This window comes from Eulemur rufifrons, chromosome 6 (assembly GCF_041146395.1).
Source record: "Eulemur rufifrons isolate Redbay chromosome 6, OSU_ERuf_1, whole genome shotgun sequence".
Taxonomy (NCBI): domain Eukaryota; kingdom Metazoa; phylum Chordata; class Mammalia; order Primates; family Lemuridae; genus Eulemur; species Eulemur rufifrons.
In genome coordinates this window covers 55,828,110-55,841,109 of record NC_090988.1, presented here as the reverse complement: position 1 = coordinate 55,841,109, position 13,000 = coordinate 55,828,110, and the positions used below count along the sequence as shown (strand labels likewise).

The following is a 13,000-nucleotide window of genomic DNA, read 5'->3' as shown; positions in this document are numbered from 1 at the left end:
GCCCGGAGAACTGAAGCAGAGCCACAAAGTCAAAGCAGCCTAGATCAAGAGGACTTCTGTCAATCTAATGACCAGCAAGCATCACAACAAATGCTGTAGCTGTAAGCCACCGAGATTTTGTGGTCTGTATGCAGCAAAAGTGGACTAACACAGTATAATTAGTCTTTATCTTATAAACATGGTTAATTTCCTAATGTTTTTTATTTATGCCAATACAATTATTAGTGCATGTATATGAGGAACTTGCCTCATTTGTAGCACAATGGTCGAACAACTTTCTATATGTCTTTCTGTATCTCGTTTTTCTTTTGGTAGAAATCCCTCTAAGTCAACTGGTATGGACTGAATTCATTTGCATGACTACATAGTATTCCATGGTATGAATGAACTATGATGTATTCAATTATTTTCTATTAATGGATATTAGAGTTGTTTTCAGTGTTATGCCACTCTAAACAATGTTGTAATAAACAGTCTTATACAGCTACCCATGGGTGCTTATGCTGTTATTTCTCTAAGACTGATCTCTCAACTCCAGGGCATGACTGATGGCTTTAAAGGATAGCATATTTAAAAAATTTAAACACGTATTAGTAGTGTCGACCCAATATAAGTGACTAAGGCAAAAGTCTCAATCAATGGAGGCTTATTAAGCCCAAGCTGAACATGTGTCTAAGAAAAACGCTAACCACAGACAAAACTGTGGCTGTTTTTCTGAAGGGGAATTTGGAAATTTCAACGTTTAAAGGCATAGAGAAGAAGAAAAAAAAGGTATAGGGATGGGGGTAGTGAGAAAAAATGGTTATATTCTTGAGAGAACCAGAAAAATCTACATTTTTGCATAAGATAAGGAGAATTTTGGAAGAGAAAAAGGGAGTCTTTTCATAAGAAGTTGGGGGGGTGGTCCTGAGATTTTATTTTCTTTTTACAATAGATTCTTTCCCAAAAGGCTATATAGACTTCTACTTCTACACTATGTAGGAGACTGCCTTTTTCTGGAATATACACCAAAATTGACTACTCTAGTATTTTTAAATTTTTACCAATTTTACTAGTGATAATTATCTCATTTTATTTATTTTTGAATTTTCCTAATAGTAAAAATAAATGTATTTTACATGTTTATTGATTATTTTGTTTCCTCTTTCATGAATGGCCTATTCAAACAATTTTCATCCATTTTTCTATTGAGTTTTTTATGATTTCTTTTTAAAATTTTTTTATTTCAGAATATTATGGGGTGCAAACATTTTGGTTACATAAATTGCTTTTGTACAGTTTAGGTCAAAGTATGTCCATCCCCCAGACAGTGTGCATTGTACCATTAGGTGTGAATTTACCCATCCCCTCCTCCCCACTCCACCTGCTTGATTTCTGATGAATATTATTTCTATATGTGCACATAAGTGTTGATCTATTAGTTCCAATTTAACGATGAGTACATGTGATGTTTGTTTTTCCATTCTTGTGATCCTTCACTTGTAAGAATGGTCTCCAGTTCCATTCAGGTTAATACAAGAGGTATTAATATTAGTTCACCATTTTTTATGGCTGAATAGTACTCCATGGTATACATATACCACATTTTATTAATCCACTCATGTATGTATCAATGGACACATGGGTTGTTTCCACATCTTTGCAATTGTGAATTGTGCTGCTATAAACATTTGAGTGCAGATGTCTTCTTAATAGAATGTCTTTTTTTTTTCCTTTGGGTAAATACCCAGTAGTGGGATTACTGGATCAAATGGTACTTCTGTTTTTAGTTCTTTGAGGTATCTCTATATTACTTTCCATAGAAGTGGTACTAGTTTGCAGTCCTACCAGCAGTGTATGAGTGTCTATCTCTCCACATCCACACCAGAATTTGTTGTTTTGGGACTTTTTTTTTAATTCAGCATATTACAGGGGTACAAATATTTAGGTTACATATATTGCCTTTGCCCCGCCTGAGTCAGAGCTTCAAGTGCATCCCCCAGATGGTGCGCACTGCACCCATTAGGTGTGAATATATCCATCTACGCCCACCTGCCTGACACCTAATGAATGTTACTATTAAATGCGCACATAAGTGTTGATCAATTAATACCAATTCGATGGTGAGTACATGTGGTGCTTGTTTTTCCATTTTTGTGATACTGCACTTAGTAGAATGGGCTTCAGCTCTATCCATTATAATACAAGAGGTTCTGCATCATCACTATCTTTTGTGGCTGAGTAGTACTTCATGGTATACATATATCACATTTTATTAATCCACTTATGTATTGATGGGCACTTGGGTTGTTTCCACATCTTTGCAATTGTGAATTGTGTTACTATAAACATTTGAGTACAGATGTCTTGTTTACAGAATGTCGTTTTTTTCCTTGGGTAGATGCCCAGTAATGAGATTGCTAGATCAAATGGTAGTTCTACTTGTAGCTCTTTGAGGTATATCCATATCACTTTCCACAGCGGTTGTACTAGTTTGCAGTCCCAGCAGCAGTGTATGGGTGTTCCTATCGCTCCGCATCCATGCCAACATTTATTGTTTTGGGACTTTTTGATAAAAGCCATTCTCACTGTAGTTAAGTGATATCTCATTGTGGTTTTGATTTGCATTTCCCTGACGATTAGAGATGTTGAGCATTTTTTCATATGTTTGTTGACCACTAGTCTGTCTTCTTTTGAAAAGTTTCTGGTCATGTCCTTTGCCCACTTTTTAATGGAGTTGTTTGATTTTTTCTTGCTTATTCTCCTGCATTCTAAATAGATTCTAGTTAGCAGCCCTTTATTGGATGTGTAGCATGCAAATATTTTCTCTCATTCTGTAGGTTGTCTGTTTGCTCTTGTGATAGTTTCCTTGGCTGTGCAGAAGCTTTTTAATTTTATCAAGTACCATTTATTTATTTTTGTTGTTGCTGTGATTGCTTTGGGGGTTTTCTTTATATATTCTTTGCCTACGCCAATGTCTATAACAGTTTTGTTTTAAATGTAAATTTGCAAAGGTCTTAATTTTATGTCTTTCCCAATCTAGTATTTGTCTTTGACCTTTTGACAACCAACTCAAAAGTAAATATAGTTTACTTTTTATGCTTACATATAGTTTTATATAAGCAATCTACTTTTACTTTCCTTAAAAATGTTTGTATTTCATATGTTGCTTTAAAAAAGATATCTTTGACCCCTATATTCTACATATAGTCTCTTATACTTTTGTTCTAAAATTGTTATAATAGTTTTTACTTTTAAGTCTTCCTGTGTCAGAAGTATAAATATGTATTAATCAAGGAGAATATGTAGTTATGGTAGAATCATCTGTTAAATACATTCTTTCTCACTGATATAAAATACTATATAAAGCATCTTATACGTTATATATACATACACACACATATATGTGTATGCACTTTGCTTTTGCTTTACAAATCTTTTTATGGATGGTGACATATCACGGATCTATTATAGTAATTTCATAGTGTGATTTGCTTAATATGTGATATAAAGTAATCCTTTTCTCACAAAACAAACAAAAGCTTTAAATTTCTAAGAAGAATTACATTCTATTTATGGGTTAAATATAAGAAAATATGTATTAATGATAATAAGTTTTTGCATCCAAGAATATATGATAGGTGTTTCAATTATTAACAGTATTTTTGTATTTCTAATAAAAGTATTTACTTAGTTTAAGTTTATTTCTATGTATTTTATAGATGGATGGTTTTTGTTGCTATTATAAATAAAATATGTCTTATCTTGCATTAAAACATGTTACCAAATTATCAAATGCCTTACAGCTAGTTTTTTTAATGTTTGGATTTTATTTGCATACAGCATATAAAAGTAAAAATAAATGATTATTAACTTTTCCCCAGGAGTCATACATATTATTTCATTTTCTCTTTCATTTAATTCACTAGAATCGTCAAAGCAACTATGAAAGATAATAGTGAAAGTGAACATTTAAATCTCATTTCTGATTTTAATAGAAATGGCAGGTTTCAGCTATTAAAATGATGATTTGCTGCTAGATCTTTAGACAAACTTTATAATGTTTAAATATTTAATTTTTATTTCAATTGTTTTTAATTTCAGGATATTATGAGAGTACAAACATTTTGGTTACATTCTGTGTCTTTGCCTCACCCAAGTGAGGATCAGAGGCATGCCGTTCCCCTCTACAATGCTCACCGCATCCATTAGTTGTGAGTTTACCCCCCACAACTCCCTAACCCCTGGAGACTATTACTACTGTGTGACCACCATAGTGTTGATCAGTCACTGCCAATTTGATGGCAAGTACATGTGGAGCCTATTCTTCTGATCTTGTGATACCTCACTTTGGATAATGGGCCCAAGCTCTACCCAGAAAAATTGCTAGGTCACTGTCATTTCTTATAATTGAGTAATATTCCATTGTATACATATGTCAATTTTATTTGCTTTTTTTTTTTTTTGAGACAGAGTCTCACTCTTTCACCCCGAGTTGAGTGCAATGGTGTCATCATAGCTCACTACAACCTCAAACTTCTGAACTCAAGTGATCCTCCTGCCTTAGCCTCCCAGAATGCTAGGATTACAGATGTGAGCACCGTGCCCAGCCTTATTAACTTTTTAATAGGCTAGCCTTCCTAATACTAGGAATGCTTCCTAATACTGAAATGCATTTTCAGCATCCGCTGATAAATTTGTAATTGTCTGCTTCAACGCATTGGTAAATTTTTTGATATTGAAACATTCTTGTTCTTTTGTGATTATATAAGAATGTATTTTAAATGAAAAGCAGTAAATCCATATTGAACTAAAACCCAGCACCTATGGCTGCCTCCATGTGTTTATTACTCTTCTAAATCAGGGTAGCAGGGAATTCTCTCTCTATCACAGCAGAGCCTCAATTGCTGCCCTGGTTCTTACTCTCTTCTGGACACTGGCCAAATCCACACCAATTTTGTCAAAAAACTTTCAAGTATTTACTGGTTGCTATTACCACCCCTGGCTAGTCAAGGACACTATTCTCCCTTTGCAAATCACATCAAATTCACTGATAAATTTTGGGGGGAGAAAGTTCTTTTTTTCAGCACACAAGGGGATAGAATTAATTTCTTGACTAATTAATTCATGTTAATTTAAGAACTATGAAGTAAATGAAACCATCTCCTATTTAGATGAAACACTGTCCTGCTCCTAAGACAATTTATGGTAGGGAAAATGGAACTTCCACCTTTGTCCCATCATTTAGACTTCAGGCACAGTTTTTCCAGGACCTTTACTCTAATCTGCCGAGTTTTTACACAATACACAATGGGATTCATCAAGGGTGGTACCAGCAAGAATGCATCTGCTATCAGAATCATAGCTAAAGGGGACTTATGCTTAGCAAAGCGATGCATGGTAGCCAAGGTGATGATGGGCACGTAGAAGATGAGCACGGCACAGATATGGGAGACACAGGTGTTGAGAGCTTTGAGCCGCTCCCCATGGGATGCAATACCCAACACAGTCTTCAGGATGAACACATAGGAAATAGCAATGAAAACACTGTCTGACATCATGCAGAGTGCAACAAACAGACCATAGTAAAAGTTAACCTTATTGTCAGAGCAGGCCAGCTTCATGACATCCTGGTGGAGGCAGTAGGAATGAGATAGTAGGCGTTTATTACAGTACCTGAGTCTCTTTAAAGTAAAAGGAAGGGGAAGCACCAGGAGAATGCTTTTAATAGCAAATGCCAGCCCAATTTGCACAACTCTGGAGCTGGTGAGGATGGAGCTATATCTCAGGGGGTTGCGAATGGCTACAAAGCGATCAAAGGACATGATTAGGAGGACGGAAGACTCCATGTCTGTGAATCCATGGATGAAGAATTCCTGAGCAATGCATGCATCAGAAGAAATCCCCATGGTGTTGAACAAAAAGATTCTCAGCATAGTGGGGAGAGAGGAGAAAGACAGGCCCAGGTCAGATAGGGCCAGCATGGACAGGAAATAATACATTGGCTCGTGCAGGGAAGTCTCTGTTCTGATGACAAATAGGATGGTGCAGTTGCCTAGGATGGCCATGAGGTACATGAGGCAGATGGGGATGGAGACCCAAATGTGCATATGCTCAAGCCCTGGGATCCCAATCAACAGGAAAGTGGAGACTTCAACTTCTGAGGCATTGAGAAGAAACATCATAAATCACTCTCTTGTTTATCTGTCTCTGGGTCAAAGAAAACATCAACAATAGAAAGAAATTCTTCTCTTTATTTACTGACCATAACTAAGTTCAGTTGTTGGTTAAATTAAATATAGCTCAATCTTAGGTGTCAAGAAATAATGTAATATAACTTTTCCTATATAAAAAATGTTGTACATTTGAACAGTTTCTTCATAGCATTCATTTAAGACGTTTATGCTATACTTCAAATTTATCCTTATTTTCTGATACAGTTCCAAACTTTATAGCTCATAAGAAACAAGGAATTTTGAGACCTTTTTTCTGAAATCACCATCTGTTAAGATTTATACATTAAGTAAACTAAGTAGAATATGTTACAGTCTAATATCATGAATGTGATCAATGGTCATGTACTCACATAAGACACAGACACTATAGTTATAGGAATTAAAGGAGGCTTAAATCTTACGTTCGTGTGTATGTGCAAATATAAAATTGATTTACCACAGAGGTTGGCAGACTACAATGCAGAGGCAGACTCAGCCCACTGCCTGTTTTTGTACAAGCTGTGGGCTTACTATATTTTTGAAGAATTTTATTTAAAAAAGAGAGGAAGAAAAGGCATACATAATAGAGATGATATGTACCTACCTGAAAATTATGAAAATTTTAAAATATTTTTCATGGCCATTTACAGAAAAAGTTTGTTGACACCAAACTAAAAATTATGCATGCAAGCATGTACACACACACACACACACGCACACATGCACACATGCACACATTCATGGTTGTATAAATGAGTATCATGGGACTGGACTATGAGTCAATAGGAACTTTAAATTGAAGAGCAATTTTTTATTTTTTCATTCAAAAAACAAAAACACATGAAACAAACACACAAATATTTAAATTTGCCCACCAGAATTGTGCAAGCACAGGTGCTACTCTCTGTACCTTTCTATATTATTTTAATTCTCTCCTCATCTCAACTGTCTCACTGAGCATCACTCCCAGAACCACAGGCCCCAAACCTCAGCTGATCTCCAGTACCAAACACCACTTATCAGATCGGACAGTAGCCCGAGGCAGGGCAGTGTGAGTGAGTGCAGCGCCTCAGGGAGCAGAGGACACTCTGACACCAGCTGTTATTACTGAAGTGACCGGGCACCAGCAGGAAGATCATTGTAAGCTGTGAAAACAAATGGCTATGCATGAGCCTTTGTCCTTTCATGGAAAGTCTCTGAGCATTTCTTGGCAGGGGTAAAGAGGAGGTTGCATCCAGATGGAAGAAATTAGAAGGTGATGGGTGGACACAGAAAGGTATGAAGGAGAAGGGAAACAGTAGCTGGATTTTCTTTCTACTGCCAGTATTTTGAAAGGACTTTTGCCTCAAGTTGATCTGAGTTAGGAGTTATGGAGGAGCTTTAGTGGTATGTATGGACATGTCATAGGGGGCAGAGAAGTGATAAGGCTGATGGGGAGAACATATTTCCTACTCACAGAATTGAGTGTCCGTTTTGTCTCAGCCTTTCAAATGTGGTTAATGCTCCCTTGCCACATACCACACACCACAGCCGCCATTTGGATGTGCTTAAAGCAATCACAACCTCTCCTTGCAGTTGCTACTGGCCTTGCTCAGAATGGTCACAGCTCTTTCACTTCTCTCCCTGTTCTTAGATTCCCTTCCCAGAGCTTTTGGCTTCTCTGTGTCTTCCCTTCAGATCTGTGACCAATGCAAGCTCTTATCTCTGGTATTTGGATTTGATCCTGCTCATGCTCCTGGTGCCAGCATCACTGACAACATGGATAATGCTCCTTTTAAGAGCTATAGACCACAAAAAGCCCTACCAGTACACTCTGTCCTTGTCAGAGGAGTGGGATTCAGACAAATGGAGAAAAATGATACATTGTACATCCCTGTTCAGTGAGTCCCCTCAAAATAAACTATTTCCAAGGTTCCACTCTGAGGACCTTCTTGAAAAGTTCCTAACCTACCTCATGTGATTGAATAAATGAGTTATTGTTGACAACTTTGTTTTTCCAAGTGTATTCATCATGCAAATACAAATAAGTACCCCATCCCACATATGGATCCTAAATTTTTTAGCCATAAACCCTGACCAAAATATAGTTTGAGCCTTAGGTAGGACAACCCATAGGAATTTTTACCTCTAGCTCTCTGAAAGACATAGAGTTGATCTCTATAAACTGCAGTACTTTCATTGGGAAAGACAAAATCATAGTAGGGAAATTAAATATGAGCTCCATGACACCTACCGGGCTTCTGGCTGCCTTGTTCCAGATAGAGTATGGAAAGGCTTCAAATTCTACAGCATCTGCAGTTTCTCTGTTCTAGCATGCTGTTGAGAATCCACATCTGTATTTTATAGTCTCTTATTCTTTCTTCTTTAGCATAGGAATGTCCTCCTGAGAATTAACAGACACCTAGTCCCCTGGGAATAATGACTCTATTTATTTCATCTCAGTTAATAAGAGGCTCTCCTAAGAGAATGCATACAGGAGGCTCTGATTGATGGTCATGCCTTTAATTCTTGTAATCCCATTTCCACATCTGGTGCAGGCTTTAGGGACAGCCAGTCTCAGACATTGGTAAAGTCAGCCTATGTCCAGCTGTGGCTCTACCTGAGATTTAGTGTATGCCTTTAAAGACCTCACCATAAGGCTACCACACAGGTAGACCAGGCAGATCTGAGGTATAATCCTGCATGCAGCTGTGCTCTGTTTGTTCATCGCAATGTCTAAATTTATTTTTAAAGTGAATGGCTTTAGGTAGGTTACAAGCTCTAAAATTTATCATAGACTCTTCCTTTCTTCGTTGTCTTATATTCTGTCCCTTCATATTTATTGGCCCCCTAAGGCACTTAATCTTAACCAGAAAGGAATGCCTGGTATCATGAGTCCTCAAGTTTAGAAGAGGACATCGATTTTTATTCAGCCCACTACTGTGAAAACTGGAAATAAATAAAAGGTATAATTCTCATGGCATGTTTGATCAGGACAAATGATTTTCAGCCAAAGAGAACAGAAAATAAGATACAACAAAACATCCTTGACCCAAAACAAAGTGTACTGCATACATAAGCCAACAATGATGACTTCAGGTCAATACAAGAGAGGATGTGCTGAAGGTGAGGACCTATCATCAAGTTAGGGAGGCAGAGGATTTGAGAAAAGAAGCCAATGAACCAGCAGCCTGATTTTAGTGCATAGTTCTTGTTGGCTTGATATTTCTGAAGGTTTACTAATATGTGGAGCCTTGATAAAGCTGTCAGCCCTACTTAAGTTCAGAATTTCTTGATATTTACTTCTTTTTACGGCAAGATTATGGCGGTAGAAGTACAGTCGTGGCCATGACACCTAATCTCCTGGCTCTCGGAAGCTCTCAGTCCTAGTGAAACATTACATGGTTCTCTAAAGCCTTAGGTTCCCCCAAATGCAAGCCTTCAGTAGACTCAGTGGGCAGATGCAGTGATGAAACTTCCAGGCAGATGGATGACTCAAACCCAGTTTGTTAGACACTGCAGTTACTTAGAACTGGTTGCTGAGGGTGACAGACAGGAGAGCATGCAGGACCTTCAGAATGGTCTTCTAGTATCACTATGTGAACGAAAAATTTTTGCAATGAAAGTCCTTTGTGGCCAAGGTGGGCCTGAATCCATGACACTGAGATAATTCTTGCAGGGTACCAGATGACAGTACCAGTAAAAACAACACTCTGTGTACAAGCTGTTGAGAAATACAGATGACCAAGATAGATACATTGTTTTTATTAAGCTTATAGTTTAGAGTACAAATATATGTACTATACTTGTATATGCAAGTCAGTGAGCATGATAACCAATATTAAAAAATGGCAATATAGAGATAAATTTCCAGAAACCCTTGAGCCTAAACTTAAAGCAGTTTTACCAGATAGTGAGGGGTGCCTAATCAGTTTAGAATGGCTTGGAAAACAAGAACTATTAATACTTCCTCCCATCCCTATTTTTACACACAAAATAGGAGACTTAATTCAACTTGATTTTCTACATTCAAAAAAATGTATATCCCAGTTAGAGTATTTAATAAGGTAGTACAAATTTCTAACCTTAATGTACTTATTCCAGCATCAGCCCAGGTTCATAATGGAATTATATGGCTCATGTTTGTCTTATATTACATCCTCTTATTATTTCCTGACACATATTTGCATCATTTTGAGTTAAAAATTCATTGGCCTCCAGGTCCAGAAAAGGGTAAAAGGTTACCAGGAGGAAAAACAATGGGAGTAAAGCAATGACAACTCTGATCTTAGAAGGGCTAAATGTAGGTAATATAGGTAATGTTAGGTAACAGATGAAATAAAATATGTTATCTTCTTTCTATTTTTTTCTCCAATTCAAATTGCTGCCTCAGCCCCTCCTCCTCCAGTTCCTCTTTCCGTTATTCCTCTTTTTTAAATTTATTGTCAATATTGCCATCTTAATGTAAAAGAGTATGAACTTAGCAACAATAAATATTCCTTGCAAAAGGAACTTTCTCTCAGCAGCTTTCCTGAGATCACTTCTGTGTACTTTATGTGCTCATAGCACTTTCCTCATTGCCCTGGAGCCATCCTCACCCTTTCTAAAAGACTTGGCCCATGAATATCTTTTTCTGGATCATTTCTCTTCTCTACTTGAGATTAAAAAAAGAAACAAATTTGCTGAGTATATCATTTTATTAATAATTGATCTATGGGATTAAATAGGTAAATAGAACTTGCACCCAAAACATTAACAATAGCAACTACAAAAAAGACGGATTTTTAGTACAGCAGGAGAAATGGCTCAAACCTCATTCTGAGGAGACCACACCATCTGTGAACATACAAACTCTCCAGGCTAAAACATAAAGGTTTGAGTTTGCCTCGTGAACTAGCTACTTCCAGTACTTCATTACAAATCCTTCAGCTTCATTTTCCAGTCATTGTTGCAGCAACTACCCATTGGCTGACAGAGAGAACCCAAAAACCTTCAGCCTGCACCATGCACCTCTTGCTTTTTGCCCCCGGGCTGGCACTGAGCCATAGATACCTACAGGTACTCACTTGGTACTCATGCATGTATTAATACAACCCAGAAGTATGTGGGAATTAAGAACTCCTTGGGTATACTTTGACCAATGGAACATGGGTTTCAATGGATGCATTGTTTCCTTCTTTATTTTCTGGGGTGGACTACCCTGAGACATATTTGATAAAGGGTTCAGAGGTGGTCCTGCAGGATTAGGCAATATGATGCTGGCGTTGGGCTCTGTAAATATTTCTTTTACCAGCTGGTACAGTGTTAACACTTGTCAGCAGAGGGTGGTAGAGGAACACTGAAAGGAGAAAAGCTTTTCTCTTCTTGATTTCATTGTGGTTTGCTGGCCAGACTCCTACAGAACATGCTTTCTCTCCATTGCTCAGCCCTGCGTGGTTTCTCCAGGGCTCAGTTCAGCAGTGCATAGCTTTCTTCAGCACTGAGCCCCTGAGCTTGTTCTCTAGCTCTCCACGAGGACACAATGGCATAACCAGGAGCCCCAGGCAGAATGGACCAGCACTGCAGCTGAGGTAGCTTCTTCTGTATCTTCTCCTTAGCTGTACATATGTGTGTGCACAGCAGGGGCCCATGGGACCAGACTTCTAGCAAGGTGGCCACCCAACCCTCATCCTGGGAAGGCAGCCTGGAGCCCCCCAGCCTAAGCCACACATGGAGCTGCACTATACACCTATGGAAAGCAGTCTCTCCAGCTCCCAGGTACAGCAGTCCCCAGCAGCCAGCAGCTTCCCTGGCTCCTAGAGAGTTCTGCGGCTCAGCACCTTCCTATGGAAGGCCTTCCCTGGTGCCATCAGTGGGCAGATCTATGGCAGGCCTCACTAATAAGGCACATTAGTGACACATGTAAAGAGAAAGGAAAGGAGGGCTCATCCTTCCTCACTTTATCTCAACTCTTCTGGTAATGGTTGCTCCTTATACCTGTTTCTACTAGATTTTTTATAGTTATCTTTGAGTAGCCAGTTTCCCCACTGCTTTAGCTCTCTGCTAATAATTCTTTATATTAAACTTTTTCTGTTCAAATAAGTGCATGGTTTCTGTCTTCTGATTGGACCCTAACTAACATAACATCAAACTCAATAGGGGGTTTGCATCACCTTATCCTCCGACCTCTTTGACGTCTTTGTCCCTCATTTACATTATCAGTAACATGGTCAGTTGACAGCTAAGACCCTATTACCAGTAGTCAGAGAGCTGACAATGATCCTTGAAATGACCTCATAATTACTAAGACATTCACTTGTGATTGACTGCATGAGTTTCAGGTGGAAGATAAGGTGTTCGATTATACGGAAACTGTGGATCTTGAATCCAGTCTTCCATTTTTATCTAAAAACATTAATTCTAAAGATTATGGAATGTGCTAATTTTATTATCGGCATTGAAAACCTTGAAATAAAAACTGATTAGATTAAGATATCCAGCTGACAATGCAGAGAATGCTATGAAAATCAAAGGACTTCTATAAAATAAATTTAAGGAAACCCTCGTCTCCTTCAGCCTTAAATCATGTATCTCTAAAACTCAGGCAGAGAATTTAACTGAAAGGGCGACAGAGCTGCAAGGCAGCCTGGATGTTCAGTGTGACAGATCTATGACAATGTCAGAGCACTGAAGAAGAATGGAAATAAACTAATGGAAAAATGGTGAGATTCACACTCCTGGAATGTTGGTATTGGAGTGAGTAAGCCTTCAAATCTGGAAAACTCTGAATATTCCATGCCAGCAGAAGCAACTCCCTTCTCACTTTTCAGAGTATATTTATTTATTCC

General features: G+C 38.0%; 1 protein-coding gene across 1 annotated transcript; it reads right to left on the bottom strand.

Moving 5' to 3' along the window:
* Positions 1 to 5,219: 5,219 nt before the first annotated feature.
* LOC138384071 (olfactory receptor 51A7-like) lies at positions 5,220 to 6,164 on the bottom strand. Its single transcript, XM_069469338.1, has one exon. It carries the CDS (start codon positions 6,162 to 6,164, stop codon positions 5,220 to 5,222), a length of 945 nt encoding a protein of 314 aa, XP_069325439.1.
* Positions 6,165 to 13,000: the final 6,836 nt, after the last annotated feature.

Coding starts and splice junctions, on each gene's coding strand:
- LOC138384071 (XM_069469338.1), bottom strand. CDS start 6,164: ATGATGTTTCTTCTCAATGCCTCAGAAGTTGAAGTCTCCACTTTCCTG.